The following is a 16,457-nucleotide window of genomic DNA, read 5'->3' on the forward strand; positions in this document are numbered from 1 at the left end:
CGAATGAAGTCTGAACTCTCCTTCCTGCAAGGGCATATTTATTAGGAGGAACAGAGTGGGGGTGAGAGTGGGGGTCAGAGTAGACAAATGGCCGAAGCCCCTGGCTGATCAAAGCACAGCAGGGGGTCCTTCACGATGTTGTGTGAACTAAACAACTTTGATTGCTTCCTCTGCAGCTAGTCACTTTGTTCTACTACTTTTGTTAAGACAGGACAGGCGAGTTTAAGTATTGCAGGTTACATTCCAACATAATCATAGGATCAAGATAACCTGGAAAACCCTAACATGCATCACTGAGGGAGTTCACACACAGATCATAAAAGCCTTGTGAAACTCGTGTCACTGGAACACAATACAGGTGCAGTTGAAACTCAAATGAGTGTTCAGTAAGTGGCAACCATCAAAGTAAAACAGTTTAATAGCATATTACAAACACGGCAACATACATAGTCTGATTTGAATACAAAACAATGGAAATACCTGCTTGTAGTCTTTGAAAATATGCAACATCAAAACTGACATGTGACTAAGCTTTAAAATAAATCTCTGTTCATGAGTCTCAACACAACAGTCAAATTTCAAAACAACTTAGGACTTAAAATACACAAATTTTGGCACATTTCAACAACATTTTTCACTACCGTAATTCCGATGTGATTGATTTGGCAAATTCAATCTGTGGATAAGTACGGTGACAAATAAACCCACAATTGTAATTATTACTCTTGAAATATCGAGAATGTATGCAAACATGTACAAAACTATGTCAAATTGTTTCACTGTGTATTGTGGATTTTACAGCAACTCTGATCTGTAGTAGTGGCGGGGTGTCACTGCCTGACCTGCGCAAAGACCTCTCGCAGCCACGGTGAATCCTCATAGAGCCGCGGGTCACCCAAATACTCTGAGGTCCTCTTGTAGAAGTAGTAGTACAACACAGACGCTGTCAACACATTTGAAAACATGAAAATAGGTAAAGTAAAATTCTGTATCTCTGGGACAAAATGCTGCTTATCACTTTTCAATGCTTAGCCACAAATCAGACACTGGAGACATTTTACACATTTTCACTAAGTTGTTTTGTACTTTTTTACTTGATTGTACTTTTAAAATGAAATCAATGTCACCACTCTTTTCACATGGTTTTATCTGAAATGCAAAATTACTCGTTTTGTAACATGGCAACATTAAATGATGTTATTAGACAAAATAACTAAGCGTATTTTGACAAATTTAATTTGTAATCCAGGGTCCACATAGCAATTAATTCTGAAAAGAAAGTTTTCAAAACATCAGTAGTAGGATTTTACTTAATGATCATTATATACTCTTAACTTGAGTTCAGCCCACAGAACAGAGCACAGCCAAAACTGAGATGCAAGGTTGCAATTTTCATAAGATCAACTGGAGAGACCAATAACAAGATAATAGATCGTTTGCTGATCCATTTATTAGATTATATGAAAATCCAAACTACATGACGAGAGGCTACTGCATCATCCTGTTCATAGAAAGATAAACATCCTGTACACAAGATTGATGACGCCCGTTTTCTATCTCTGTCCTTCAAATAAAAAGAAAACAAGACGAGTCATGCAGAGAAATACTTAACGTCTGAATTGATGAGTCAACCGTCTGAAAATGAAATTGGTTCAGAAACCTTGTAATTACAGCTGTGCGCGTTTCACTTTTTTATGCTTAAAATCAGCTATGGTTTTAAAACAACTATGCAAAGTTTTGTTACGTGATTAACTGGCTCACTAGCTTTGAAATAAGACATTATGTTTCTTACCAGCTCTCTGGAACACAAACATCAACTGAAGGCCATCTGTCCAAATAAATCGTTTGGTATTTAGCCATCGAAGATTCTGCAAGTATAGAGAAAGCATCGCTCTTGACTTTGCTTTTAATCACTGCTTTTAATCACACAATACAAAGAACAGATGCGGAATGAAAAGATCTTCTGAGTCAGTGAAACATAGTGAATGCTAATGTTGTTTTGCATTCAAACACAAGGCTGATTGCAAGGCTTGATGAATATGACAAAGTTGGCATGAACCAGCATGCGGATCCAACTGAATACCCATGCAAGGTTTGGAGCAATTCGGTGATCGCTGTTGAGATCAACAACTACTTGGGTATTTTTGTTTGTGAGGTTTACACACAACTTTAATGGGTGACTAAGTGTCAAGACGATTCACCCTGTGAAGTACCGTATTTTCCGAACTATAAGGCGCACCATTAATGCATCATGTCAGATTTTTAATCCAAATCAAAACATTCTCCATTTTATCTTTTTTATTTCAACTTCAGACAACAAATTACTTTATAATCACAAAATAATGATCTATAGCCTTTTTGATTCATGATTCATAGACTTCAGCGGGCCACTTATGATTGATTTCATGACACAATGCTTCTGGCCAGTTTAAATTTAGGAATTTGGTCCATATATAAACTGCACCGGACTATAAGGCGCACTGTCGGTTTTTGAGAAAATCTTAGGTTTTTAGGTGCACCTTATAGTCCGGAAAATACGGTACTGATGGTCTGGTCTCTGATTATAACTGATGCAATACATCAAAGGGGTGAACTCATTTGAACCCGAAACGTCTCACAAAAACTAAATTGCCTTCCCTTAGGTCAAATCTTTTCTGTGCACATTTACAATAGCAAATGAATGTATTTTTTAATTAGTAGAGCTGCTGGTTTGAAAGTTCATTGGCAGGATCATATTTTGGAAAAATATCTGTTCTCACTCACCATGAGCCAGGAATGGAGTATTACACTGAAGGTCAAATAGAGTGCAGAGAGCATTAGCAAAGCTCTAAATCTCTTCAACAATATGGCTACCAGACCGACCTGGAACACGTAGGTGTTAAACAGCATCAAGAGAATGATAACGAGGTTGAACAAGATGGCAATGTCTTGAATGCTATTGATGAAAGACAAGAAAAGACAGGAATAGATATTAAATACATGAAAGAGCTTCACCTTAAGTTATTTATTGTTGGACTTACACGAAAAGTACCAGTTGGACTGCTTGGTCATCTCTAAGTAGCTCACTAAACGAGTTGACAAATAGGTCGAAGGAGAGCAGGCTGAGCTGAATAAGCAGCACCAGTGAGTAGTTGCTGGGTTGGAGTTTCTCCGTCCCATAGGCTGGGTGCCCAGGCGGATTCTGGTTCCACAATGGATCCAAGGCTGCACTGATCACTAATCTGCAATCGGAACCTGCAGCGGTTTGAGAGGCGCATCAGGACCTTCGTTATCGGGTCGCAGTTGGATGAACTGTCTGAAATCGACTGCTGTCAACATACCAAGACTGATGTGGGTAATACTGCATCAGCTCAGGCGCTGTGGTGGCGAAGCCTCTAATAGTGGCAAACTTCTTGTTTTTATTTATTTTATTGATTCTTCATTTTGAAACTGGAGATACGTCTACATCTAAATCCAGATACTGTAGGAAAGGACACAGGGGAGATTCATTTGTATTCTTGTTGAGAGCATCATTCTGCAAATCATATTTACTGCATCGTGCAAATGTCATTCTCTTACAGATTTGCATACATTTATTCACGCAGTGTCCTGAATTGGATTGGAAAATTTACACATGCACACACATAGATTGAGGCTTTGTCCTTCCAAACGGTCACATAGCAAAGCAGGAGAGATGGGTGTTTTTAGCTACACCAGGCTATGTAATCATGACTGCAATAAAGCACCCAAGACTGAGTGAAAAATATGTTTGTGTTGAATTTGATGACATTTTATGTCACCTGTCAATACAATCTCAATGCATTGACTGCTAAATCAGATGACAGCTATATATATGTACCTGGGGCCTAAATGGAAAGACATTCTAATATTTTTGGAACAAGTTCTACCATCTACGTGTTCTATTGGCTGCTTAGCAACGTAGATATTGCAACATACTATGAGTAAACTAGTATTATCTTGCATAAATGTGTCCTAACCTTATCTTGACAACACATTTACAGCAGTTTTTAAAATTCTTTACATTACACATCGTCCAGTTTTGCAAAGTGACTTGAATTTTCAAGACCGTTTAAAAGACCTGCTTTGGTTGAACTTTTTTTTTTTTTTTTGCAACTGACCTTTATATATAGTTGCTACAACTAGATCAGCAAAATACTTGGGAATTAGGCTACAAGGTGTACTAAATCGTATACTAAATCGCTCAACTCCATAGTTATGTTTCATAAGAAGCCCCACTGGTCACTAAACTGGAAACGTGCGCATGAATTAATCTATGTTTACCTGTATTTGTCCAGTGCTTCCTTAAGCATCAATTTTAAATATTTCAAAAAGATAAAGCATGAGAATCAGTTCAAGTTACTTACATCCGTTACAAGAATAAGTCCAATTCATCATCACCATCTGCCATCAGGGATCATTAGATGAGGTTTTGCTTTGCATCCTGAATAAATGTATGAAAGTCTCTCAAGTGACACCCGTTGGATCTTCTTTTCAAACCATAAGGCCCATCCAGGAGATGTATTAAAAGCTTGGCACAGCCACGACAGGTGTGCGGGAGATTAACCCGCCTCTTCAGCGGACCAATAACCTCAAGACCAAATGGTGGAGATTAGCAGAGGTTATCCGTAAACAATTTGATGAAAAGGGTGACTCTGGGTAGTGAGGAATATCCTAGCTCAAAGTGTGAAAAATGCTCAATTTTAAATGTAAAAATACTCAAATTGTCATTCAAAGTATTCTGTTTATCATCGTCATTTTAGAAAGAAGTGTGTCTGCATGTGTGTGTGTGTTTGTTTGTTCTCAACAAATCAGTACTGATTTAAGCAGCAATGTTTTAAAAAGGTGGGAAACATTCAACACTTTATTTCTACAAATTTCTGCAAATTTGTTGTTATTTTCACATCACTTTTACAAAATTTTTAGGAAATCACTATGTCCCACAAAGCCGAACAATATTTGGAAACAGGCCCACGGGCTCCTCCTGTGGTTCGTTAGCACCGATGGGTGACCAAATTCAGAATCACTCAAATGGGAGCGTACAGATTGAAGAAAACTATTGCCATCCAGTGGTCAATAAGGTTCGTTACACACAATTCTGCATGGGTCGTTTAAGTTTGAAAGGCACCCTGTCAGCCATAGACGTCTATTAGACGTCTGGTCTCGTATAGACCTAATTTAGACGTCATGCATGATGCAGAGCATTCCCACAACTCAATACTACGACCACAAAAATAAATACTAAGGGGAAAAAAAAGGTTGTAGTTGAAGCAAAACAACAACATGGTACAGTATCAATGCATCCATACAACTTCAGAACACCTTCTGCCTGGGTTCAATTAAAGCAACATTAAAAGTATGGTTAGTAGATGAAAGTGTGAAATGAATATGAATAAACCGCTGCTTGTCGTGTATTAATAAATTCTTATCGTGCATTTTGGGTGGGTTCTCCTGTACTCACAAAGTGAATGCTTTCAATGTTACAAAAAGTAACAACATAATTATTGAAGTTGTTTGCGATCGCTGGTTTGGTATGAGGCCAACATTATTCTGTATGTGGCCTCCGGACAGGAAAAAGACGCACGCTCTCCCGGAAGGTGTCCTGGGGTGGAGCTTGTGTGGGACGCAATCGTGGGATAGTTTTCGCTCACTCGTCTTGGGGACCAAAAGGGCTAAGTGAAAAAGAAAAGAAAAAAAAAATCAAGTAACGTTTAGAATTCCTGTGTCCATTTCAATCTTTTGTCAAGACTGTAATCGCAAATAACAGGTAAGTGAACGCGGGGATGACTCGGTTTTACCTCACACGGGCTACTTCCAATCTCTGCAGGAATAGCGTCTTTTTGACCTCTGATGACTGACGCGTAATGTCGAAAACATTTAATAAGCATTTATGTTTTCTTCCCCGGTGAAGTTGATCTTACTAATATGAAAAATAAAAACAGTTTTAGCCCTAAATATCGCAACACGACTGGTTAGCTTCGTGATGCACCCTCATTTGCGTTTTCAGCTAAGATTCTTTGACTTTTATTGTTATAAACCAAACTACAGCCAATATTTAGTCATTAGTCAACTTCATTCATTGCACGTTCAAACGATTATAAACTAGGGATAAGGCCCCATAGTGACGTCATGACTACAGCTGAACGATCTTGGGGACGTTCAGGTGAGGCTCAAATTATATTGGATATGAAAAAAACAAGAAAGAAAGAGGAAAAAAACACAAGTAATCCACAGGAAATAACCCAGGTGTTCTTAGAGGAGTATATAGCATCTATATAAGAGAACCTTTAAAAAGATAATTTACAGATTTCAAATCTGATGTCAATACAAGTACAATAACTGCAAACATTCTACATTTATGGAGATGCTCAATACAATACTGTGTAGATGAATATTTACAGTATATGACAGTCTCCCCCCCCCCCCAAACTGAACTTTATCTTTGTTCAGCGTGATCTTGCTTCTAGCATTTTATCGTGCACGTCATGCTGCATGCTCAACTTATACTCAAAAACATGCAATTGATGGAGAAGCTGTGACTTTAATTCTATGTTGTCATCTGAGTCCAACTTTTTGTTTTTCTTCTAACTTCAAGTCTATAGACAGGATTCATTGAGATTGAGACAAGGATGCGGGATGGACACAATAAAACTGTCTAATAAGAAATATAACTTTGATAAACTGGCTGCTTATGGGATTCAAAGCAGTGACAAGACTCTTCAACTCGTTCCATGTGTTTGATTAACTTATATTTAATGGTGTTTTTCAAGGGGTAACCAATATATTTTGGCAATAATTGTAAACCTGAAAAAAAACACTGTAAACCTTTCAGCTTTACAGTGTTTTTTTTTCTTTTTTTTATCTTAGAAGTGTAGCTCCCAGGCTCTATTTAAGAATGCTAAATAAAAACTTTCCACAGGAAAATCATTTTTCCAAAGTTTCTGATAATCACAAATTATATTGCTTACTGTACCAACCTGTATTTTCTTTAGCACAAAATAACTGCCAAAACAACACAACAATCAATAGCTTTTGTTTGCATTTAATTCCCAGGCACATGCTAAGAGTGTCAGGTCTGTGACCAGCAGATGGTCAACAGATTCACTAAAGTGTTCTCTCTAAATTGAAATTGAGGTATCACCATTTGTCGAATGAGGGAAGGGAAGAGAGTCAATAGGAGTCATCTGGAGAGGGGCAAGTCTGAGCGTGACTAGCAAATCGGCAAGGTGGAGTGAGGTTCAAAAGGATGTTAGCAAATGGGGAGAGTTCTTCTGTGATTTGGCTTCATAATTCAGACTGTGCCATTCCAAAGGTCTCCTGTATGTCATATAATAATGAAATTCTCAAGACATGAATTGTCAGACAGTATTCACATGCTATCCAAACAGCGGTTGCAACATTTATGGAAAAAGCCCTATGACTCTCAGCTTGTACCTAATGCTTGCTTACTCATGGATGTCTCTCTGTACACATGGAATAAAGCAATAGCTGCAACTGAGTCACTACATATCTAATATTCCTCGCCCATAAATTGCTGTAGCCGTGCAACATCTCATTATGCTAAATGTATTAAGCTTGAATTTAAATTTTGCTTTTTGTTTTGTTCGTTTTGCAAAACAATATTAAAATGAAAAAGCTGCAGTCTGTTAAAAGACATTATGCATGATACATTTGCAATATACTATATGATAATTAAATTCAGGTAGAGTTGTTATACTTAGTCATTCTTTTTCACAGCTAACGTTCCAGAGGTCTTTATAAACAAACTTAAGGTGCATTAACGTCTTTATTTATCGTGCGTTTTGTTCATTGTTCAGAATGGGTGCAAATGAAGACAAGAAAGAAACATGTGGAACCATCTGCCTGAAATACCTACTGATCACATTCAATGTCCTCTTTTGGGTAAGTCTCCATACAATAAATATTATTGCAATATGTTCATACAGCGCTGCATAAATACATTCACCAACATTGATTGTGCAATTGTTTTATTTTGACCAGTGATTTGTAGCCAATTTTTTACATGTTGTCCAACCTCGTACTACATATTGTGCTAATAATTTCCTGGCGCCTTTCACATATTATTATGATTAACTGTAATGTATTGAAAACACAGGTGAATTTAAGGTGATACATCATTTGACTTTGGTAAAAAAAAAAAAAAAGAAGTCCAATCTCGTCTTATTGACTTTACAGTCTGTTAAACTGTCTAATTTGGCATGCCATAATTTAAAAAAAAAAAAAAGTTTCTTTTGCATGTCATCACAAACTGAATAAATTGTTTCTAAATGCAGAGGGAAAATTTCACTATAAACTGTTTATGTGACAAAGTTCTGTACAATAACTTAACTGACATCTCGGCAAAGATTTGAGACCAACCAATGCCTCAAGTACTACCTCTTGTTACCACTTGGTGGTGCTGTACACTTTACTTCAAGGTTCTCAATTAGATATTTGTGTATGTTAATAATAATATTAATGTTTTATAATACATTATTCACTTATTATTTGCAACATATTTGAGGAGTATGTTGCAAAAGACTTATTATTTTAAAGGTGTTTGCCCATACAATTGGCCCTCTTGTGAATGCACTTGAGCTTCTGTTGCTGTCACCTAGCTGTGAAACCAATGCTGTACAGACTTTAATGTTGTTGTTTTTTTGTGAGAATGTACTGCACTCTGATAGCCTGGACCGGTCATTTAATGTATCTGAACTTTTTATGTCAAGTGTACAAATGAGTGCACATACATTCACTATATACAGAGAGTGAAACATGACATGATTTTGTTTTAGATTATTTTAAATAGTAGCTTACAGCTAATGAAAACCGCAAATTCAAAATCAACGCAATTTACAAAATAGATAATTGAAATAGTTATTTTGACTAGAAATTAGGTAAAAAGTATTTTCCTTAAATTAATCTGTGTAATGAGCTTAACCTTTTATAAATATTCACCCTTGATCTGAATGAACGTTTGTCTGATATTCAAATACACAATTTCCAATACATCAAGATGTATAATGCACGAATAGTAATAGTTGCAAAAATAGTTTTTGGAACCCTGTAATTGTACCCACGGGTTATCTCAACCCGTTTGATCAAAACCAATTTTATCTATTTGTTAAAGATGAAAATCAATGCAGGTGAAAGCTCCCACGAGCTATCTCTCACAGTAACTGTGACTGTCCATCACTTCAATAACTATAATTCCTCAGCATAAGATGTGTGTTGCCATGAATCCTCTCGTATGTCAGTTCACGCTCATTCATTTGCGACGCCTCCTCCTCTCGAGAGCTGACTCATGTTGTGTTCTTCTCTTAGCTCGCTGGGGGCGTTGTGATGGGTGTGGGTGTTTGGACTTTGTTTGAAAAGAGCGACTACATCAGCCTTCTCCCCTCTATGACATATGCCGCCTCTGCCTACATACTGGTCTTCGCTGGAGCCATCGTCATGGTAACAGGCGTTCTGGGATGCTGTGCCACCTTCAAGGAGCAGAGGAGGATGCTGCGAGTGGTAAGAGACTGGCAGAGACACTGCAACCAAAACGATTACAGAACCACTACATGGAAAATAGTGGAGACACCTTATAAAGGTTTTTGTTTTGTGTGACATTAGAAGATTATAAATAGCAACATGACAAGTGGCTGCAATCTTTGTGGAATCTTCTATAAAAACATGGCACAAGCACTTCAAATATCCCCCAATATGTGCATCTAAAAATGTGTACAAATTACACGATCTCTTGTGCTTTTTTAAGCAGCCTAAACAAATTGGGAATCTCTCTCTTCGCTGACAGAGTTAAAAGGCTACCCCAAAATGGATTTTCAATTTGGAGAAAACATAACTGTAGGGGTGTGAAATAAGTTCTCTAAGATGTTGTGATTATGTGATTGAAAACAAGTGTCGGGAGCTGTGTAAGTGTGTATCTTGTGTATTTTCAAATGCCCCGTGCTTCCTGAAAAGCTAAGATTAGGCCGATGAATCACAGTGACGGAATGAACGTGTCGCCAAGGAGAGATGCTATCGAGATCGTTAAAGAGGGCAAACATAAGGGAGGAAAGAGGCTGATTCATGGGACTCCTGTGTTTGCTGGCACTATGCGCTGCCTTAGCAGCAGTGAAGATAGACGCTTCTGCTATGTAAACATCACAGGTTGTCACTTTACTGGGTAGCAGTCGAAAAAGGCAAACAAACCAAACCCAATGTCCAGCTGTATCTGCTTAAGCCTCACCAAGATGAGGAGGAAAAGTCAGACACAGATGGTAAGAAAGTTGAAGTTCAGCCCTGTGAATCAGCCTGCTGAGTCATGTTGGCAGTAATTACAGTGTAACCTTAAGATGCCTGCTGGATGATCACGAGCACTTCTCGGGAGTAGGACACTGCTGCAGCCAACAATCATTTTTCCGTCACACTTGGTGTGGGTCTATCGCGCTGGAGCGATATGTTTTAATTTTTGTCCTCGTAGCATGGGTCGATTGCAGAATGTTCTTTTCAGATAGCTAGACTGTTGCGGTATGGTACATTTCTTTTTCAATTAATATCGAAGTCATTTGAGAAGTTGTAGCACATTTTTGTTTTCATGGTCTGTGTTGTAGTCAGTTTACAAATTGCATCCCAAATTGCTCAGAATTCTGAGATCTAAAGAGCGCAACTATTAAATCATACACTACTGTGTTTTCCGCACTATAAGGTTCACGGGATTATAGGGCGCACCTTCAATGAATGGCCCATTTTAAAACTTTGTCCATATATAAGGCGCACCGGATTACAAGGTGCACCTTCAATGAATGTACCATTTTAGAACTTGGTCCATATATATAAGGCGCACCGGATTATAAGGCGCACCTTCAATGAATGGCCCATTTTAAAACTTTGTCCAGATATAAGATATATACATTTGGCCCGCGGGCCGGACTTTGGACACGCCTGCTGTAGTGGCTCAATATTGGTCCATATATAAGGCGCACCCGATTATAAGGCGCACTGTCGGCTTTTGAGAAAATTGGAGGTTTTTAGGTGCGCCTTATAGTGCGGAAAATACGGTACTCTCGGTCAAGGTCCTTTAATTCTGATCAATCCTCCTCTCGATTGCCCTGGGCCTGTTCACCAATCACATGGGTGTCAAACTCATTTTTGTGAGAAAATAATGCATAAAACGTAATAATTTGACCATTGCACAGCACTGCCCTATATACTGTATGTTCTAAACCGAGTCATATCATAGTTCTATTTGTAGCATTACTATTTTCTCTGAATATCCATTGTTGTGTTTACAAATATATCATTTGTATCTGTCTCCAGTATTTTGTCCTGCTGCTGTTTATTTTCCTGTTGGAGATCCTTGCTGGAGTCCTGGCTTATATCTACTATCAGCAGGTAGGCTACGCTAAAATCTTTTTCATTATTTTAAAAAGCACCTTCCAGGATTAACGTACTGCGAGGCAAAGTGAGCATGACCTTATTATTACATGTGTTGTTGTTTTTTCTTCTCATCCTTTGGGGTTCGCTGTAGGGCTGTCACTAACAAATCTTTTTATTATTGACTGATTATTCTCTTGATTATTTCATCAATTACTCAGGAAATTTCACAGAATAATATTGATTGTATTCACTTTTTTTTGCAAAAAAGAGAATCCAGTATTACCTTTGCCACTGAATGTTGAACAGACGACTGTGCTTATTTGCTGTTTGAAATTTGAAACATAACTAAAGATGACAGTTTTTCCGTTTTCCCATTTTGCATTCGCATTGCATTAAATTACACGATAGTTTTTCCACCAGCATCCCAGCCTGACAAGTCTAAAGGCCCCACTGTTTAAAACTGTACTGCTCATTATAAATTTCTTGCTTATAATACACAAATTGCCTGCCAAGTTCTTTGTCTGCCAAGTGCTTTGTCTTCTTTATTTACTTTTTACGACTCTTACCTGAGCTAAATCAATCCTCATCCATGAAAACTAGTGAGGCTGTTAAAAGCTCCCATGAAAAATCTTTTCTAAATCACTCAGTCTGTAAGGCTCATTTGGCAAACGACACAGCATTGTCCGGTCGTTTTGCCTTCCACTTCTCATTTTATTTATATGATTATTTGTAGAAAATAACAAAGGAGTGTTTTATTGAGTAAAATAGGTGATATAATTTTTTATCACAGCAACAAAAGTAGTGTAGCAAGAATTAAATTCACTATTTTATGTTCCAAAAACTCAGCTTTACTTGCATTGTACTCGGAAGTTAAGTAACTTTTAGTTTCTACTGAAATAATTGTTCATCGTTTTGATTATTTTCAAATTAAATTTCAGACCCGTTCTTTGATGCTGCTTGGAGAAGAAGCTTTGTGATACTTGACATTCATTATTGTGCTATCTACAGACACGTAATGTCTTTTAGCGCTTCGTCGCTTTGGAAGTATTGCCGCTTTGCATAACACACACATGCCTGCACACAGGCGTCGGTTTACTCACCACCATCCATCATTGTCATAGTGCTTCTATACAGAAGAATGAAACAACGTAGGTGCATGTGGGCGATGGCTCGAGCTTTATTTCTGGTCTCTTTTCCAATTCATAGCTGCACTTGATCTTATCCTGGTGAAGATGCATGATTCATGTTATTGGTCTTGCACTTTCAGTCTGAAAAAAACAAATACATGGTAAAAAACGTGCCTATACTCTTAATTGAAAATTAAGTCATTCACATTAAGTAATGCACATTTTGTGACATCATATATAAGATAAAAAAAAAAAACGTAGTATATCACAAAGACGTATTGCAATGCTTTTTTTTTTTCGCCACTCGGAACTATTTGTTGCTTTGCGTTGCATTGCACAGCATGCAACACAAGAGGTCAGCACCTACTATTAGAACAAGCAATAGGAGAAAGATAGCACCTGGTGTGTGTGCACTGGAGATCAAGTTATTTACAAGTTTTCTGGTATTACCATCTACCAAGAAAAATGTTGATTTCTTAAGGGGGCATGATGCACTCAGCTCAGAGTGCATCGTCTCCTCTTACATTTGGATTGAATGGTGGGCCACAGTGAGGTATTGTTATACTCATCAATGCTCCTCTAGGTCCTCATTTTACACGTAGGCCTTTTAATCACTGTCTGGTAAGTTGAGAGACCGAGTTGGACATTGTACAAGACACACTTTCTGTTTTACCTTGTGTGTTTTCAATAAGAACCAAATACACTAATTAATATTGTGGCCCGCTCCAATAAATGAGTCCATATGACAATGACCTGCTTGCTGCAGCTTAGGGAGTAACTGGCCCAAATAAAAGTCAGTTTGCTACTTTTCTCTCCTCCTTGTTTCAGTTTTGTTATTTATTATTTACACGTCAAATAAACTTGAATTACACTTGGGTAAAATGCCAACACGACAGAGATAAACAATCAAGGCAAGTCAAATGAGGTGTGTCGACTCGTAAATTGTTCTTTTCACTTCACTTCCTCAAGTGCATACAGGTGCTGAACTGCCAGTCCCTTCCTTTTCCTCCTCCCTCTCTAATCTCTCTGTCCTCTACATTTCCTCCCATCATTCATTCCCTTGATATTTCTGTCAAGCTTTGATTTACAGTGGTTTCCCCACTGGCTTGTTGCCATAGAAACTGAGTCCCTCCAGACCTCCCTGCTCCGCCATTGAGCATTCCTGAGAATAAAACACATAAGACCGCCCCCCCAACCACACACACGCACACACGCACACACACACGCACACACACACACACACACACACACACACACACACACACACACACACACACACACACACACACACACACACACACACACACACTTCCTCAACGTATTAGTCGACAACGTGTATCACGAAGACAGCATATTCATCTAATCCGTGCCAAAATTAAGAGTTGCAACTCATTTATTACCAGCCGTGGTCTGTGCTGGACTGTGATGAATTGTGTGGCCACATTGTGAGTTGCGTGTGCATTTATCTGTGTCTGTGGCCAGTTAAATGAGGAGCTGAAACAGAACCTGAAGGAGACCATGGTCCAGAAGTATGAACAGAAGACTCATGAGCGCGTTACCACTGCTGTGGATAAACTGCAACAGGAGGTAACTAGTTCCATACATGTCACCCAAGTGTGAACACAAACTATAAGATCATTTTACACGACACTTATCAGAAAGTCAGCTTTTTGGAATTATTGGAATTGTACCAACATTTCTACATAAATTGGTTAGAAATGGTGAACTGAACTGTATGTGATCAATGGGAAACATTACGGTTAAGACATTTTGGCATTAAACGTTTGTAAAATAGTCCTTTCATTTTTTTCTTACAACCAATTATTATAATTCAGAGGGCCGCGTCTTTACAGTTATTGGTCTAATTCTAGAAAATGCCAAGCTAGATAGATGCATTTATTGGATCATTGGTCATGAAGTTTAGTGTAGGTTTTGAGGCCAAGCAGTATTCCATCATTTGAAGGTTTGGATGGTAGCAGTTCACTCTTTTAGGTGGTTTATGGAGCATCATTTGTGATCTATGGCTATCAGAAGTCAAAGCTATCTATATATTTTCATTTTCTCTCCTAATGTACGATTATGTATTCTGCGTCTGTCTCCCCCATCAGTTCAAGTGCTGCGGGAGCGACAATTCATCCGACTGGGAGAGGAGTGTCTGGATCCGCTCCCACGACGGAGACGGCAGGGTGGTGCCTGACAGCTGCTGTAAGACTCCATCCTTGCTGTGTGGACGTGGGGGGCACCCGTCCAACATCTACAAGGTTGAGGTGAGTCTCTGCCAGACGCTCGTGATCCCGCTGCCATTAATGATCCAAATGATAAACATAGTATGTGATTGCGCTCACACATCACAGCATGAGGACTTTTTGTTTTTTCTTTAGGGTGGCTGTATCTCAAAACTGGAGAAATTTATTCAGGACCACCTCAAGATCATTGGAGCAGTGGGTGTTGGGATTGCTTGTGTACAGGTAAGCAAAAATGTCCCTTTTTCAAACACCAAAATCATGAAGACATTACTTTTATATTATTTTTTTGCATCTCCATACAACATTCAGATTATCGGAATGGTGTTTACATGCTGCCTATACCACCGTCTCAAGTCGGAGCCATACTGAAGACAAAAAGAGATGCATGAAGTCACCTCGTCGATATGCTCAAATATCTCATCACTTTACTTGTGGAGGGAGGTGATGGATTAATTGATCTATCTGAGTTTTTTAAGTGATCGGGGAGGAAAAACAATTATGGTTATACAATAAATAATTAGGCATTCAAATTAGAGTCTCAAGATCACAGCACTGGGGAAAAACTGTTGGCATTTTTGCCTCTGAATATTTTATTTAGCCCTCTGTGGAAATTCAAGGTACAATATGATGTTATGTCATGCAAGTGTGGCAGCTTGATTTGTGGGCTATACCCCGGTAACAGAATTTCTTTTTTTCCCAGCAACACCAGCTACACATTTTAACAAGCCCACTTGTTTGCATGTTAACTAACCACTCATAAGGGGACCTTATAAATGACCAACCCTAAGTCGTTCCACTGTTTTTTTTTTGTTTTTTTTTTATACTTTGTGAATGTGAGCTATAACTGTAGTTGAGCTTTTACTGCCTAATGTGTCTTCACATAGCAACGTGCCACTGTTAGATCAGACTCTTATTCCCCCAGCGTGTTGGCAAGGACACTTTATCTGCCAGACTGATGGTACAATGACTGCACTTTTCTCACCAGCATAAGTGCACCATCTTTGTAATCACACAATAGTGCCAGGATTTGAACTAGTATTTATATCTCGTCTTACGTGCAAAGCTGACTTGATATTGTAATGTGTGTTGCCTATCAACATTGCCATTTTATATTTGACTGTATTTTTTTTTCTACCACTGATGCCAAAAATAGACACTGAATGACCTCTGTGCCCATCTACTGCTTTACCAAATAATCAGACAAATCAATGCTGTATATAGATGATCTTTTTAAGTTAAGATTTTGTTTACTTTTCATGTGATCAATATTACAGTTTGACAGTGTGCAGAATCAGGTACTGACATTCTTTTGCATCAGTAATCTTGTTCCTCAAAAGCATCTTGACAAACTAATCAGGCACGAATTTGCGTTTAATAAATAGCCATCAAAATCAAAAACTGTTTCTACTGTGTTTTTTTTCCACCAGGTCAGAAATTAGCAGCAATTTTTGGGACAGGGCGGTCAATATTATCCATCTAAAAAAACCATGTTGTGCAGTCCAACAGTGACCTTCACATGTCAGTGGTCAGGTCAGGCCACCCCCTTAACAAAATTAACAAAAATTTCCAAAATGCCATAGACCTGCTTACCCATAAGCAGTGATCCCTCCGTGATTGTCACAGGCTTACAGGTGCATTAGTATATTGATCAATTCCCTAATGTCGCTGTGCTGCGGTGCTGTCAGTTCCGATGGTGAAACATTTCTCCGACAACTGACCCTAA

General features: G+C 38.4%; 2 protein-coding genes across 2 annotated transcripts; one reads left to right on the forward strand and one right to left on the reverse strand.

Annotated features, from left to right (window-relative positions):
• Positions 1–402: 402 nt before the first annotated feature.
• LOC125966851 (transmembrane protein 138-like) lies at positions 403–4,716 on the reverse strand. The gene is made up of 6 exons (XM_049717339.2): positions 4,365–4,716; positions 3,321–3,460; positions 3,021–3,234; positions 2,764–2,935; positions 1,793–1,868; positions 403–943 (listed from the first exon to the last, which is right to left on the reverse strand). The coding sequence occupies exons 4-6, from the start codon at positions 2,887–2,889 to the stop codon at positions 831–833; spliced, it is 315 nt and encodes a 104-aa protein (XP_049573296.1). The 5' UTR covers positions 2,890–2,935; positions 3,021–3,234; positions 3,321–3,460; positions 4,365–4,716; the 3' UTR covers positions 403–830.
• Positions 4,717–5,579: 863 nt separating this feature from the next.
• Positions 5,580–16,132, forward strand: cd151l (CD151 antigen, like). The gene is made up of 8 exons (XM_049718343.2): positions 5,580–5,764; positions 7,815–7,899; positions 9,322–9,513; positions 11,302–11,376; positions 13,971–14,075; positions 14,597–14,755; positions 14,870–14,956; positions 15,044–16,132. Exons 2-8 carry the CDS (start codon positions 7,816–7,818, stop codon positions 15,101–15,103), a joined length of 762 nt encoding a protein of 253 aa, XP_049574300.1. The 5' UTR covers positions 5,580–5,764; position 7,815; the 3' UTR covers positions 15,104–16,132.
• The last annotated feature ends 325 nt before the right edge of the window (positions 16,133–16,457 follow it).

Source organism: Syngnathus scovelli, chromosome 4, assembly GCF_024217435.2.
Source record: "Syngnathus scovelli strain Florida chromosome 4, RoL_Ssco_1.2, whole genome shotgun sequence".
Taxonomy (NCBI): domain Eukaryota; kingdom Metazoa; phylum Chordata; class Actinopteri; order Syngnathiformes; family Syngnathidae; genus Syngnathus; species Syngnathus scovelli.

Excerpts from the sequence above, each read along its gene's own strand:
- LOC125966851 (XM_049717339.2), bottom strand. The coding sequence starts at position 2,889 with ATGCTGTTTAACACCTACGTGTTCCAGGTCGGTCTGGTAGCCATATTG. Across the intron at positions 1,869-2,763 it reads TACTCCATTCCTGGCTCATG|AATCTTCGATGGCTAAATAC; the intron begins GTGAGTGAGAAC and ends CTATACTTGCAG. Across the intron at positions 944-1,792 it reads GTTTGTGTTCCAGAGAGCTG|CGTCTGTGTTGTACTACTAC; the intron begins GTAAGAAACATA and ends ATGTGTTGACAG.
- cd151l (XM_049718343.2), top strand. The coding sequence starts at position 7,816 with ATGGGTGCAAATGAAGACAAGAAAGAAACATGTGGAACCATCTGCCTG. Across the intron at positions 14,076-14,596 it reads TGGATAAACTGCAACAGGAG|TTCAAGTGCTGCGGGAGCGA; the intron begins GTAACTAGTTCC and ends CTCCCCCATCAG. Across the intron at positions 14,756-14,869 it reads CCAACATCTACAAGGTTGAG|GGTGGCTGTATCTCAAAACT; the intron begins GTGAGTCTCTGC and ends TTTTTTCTTTAG.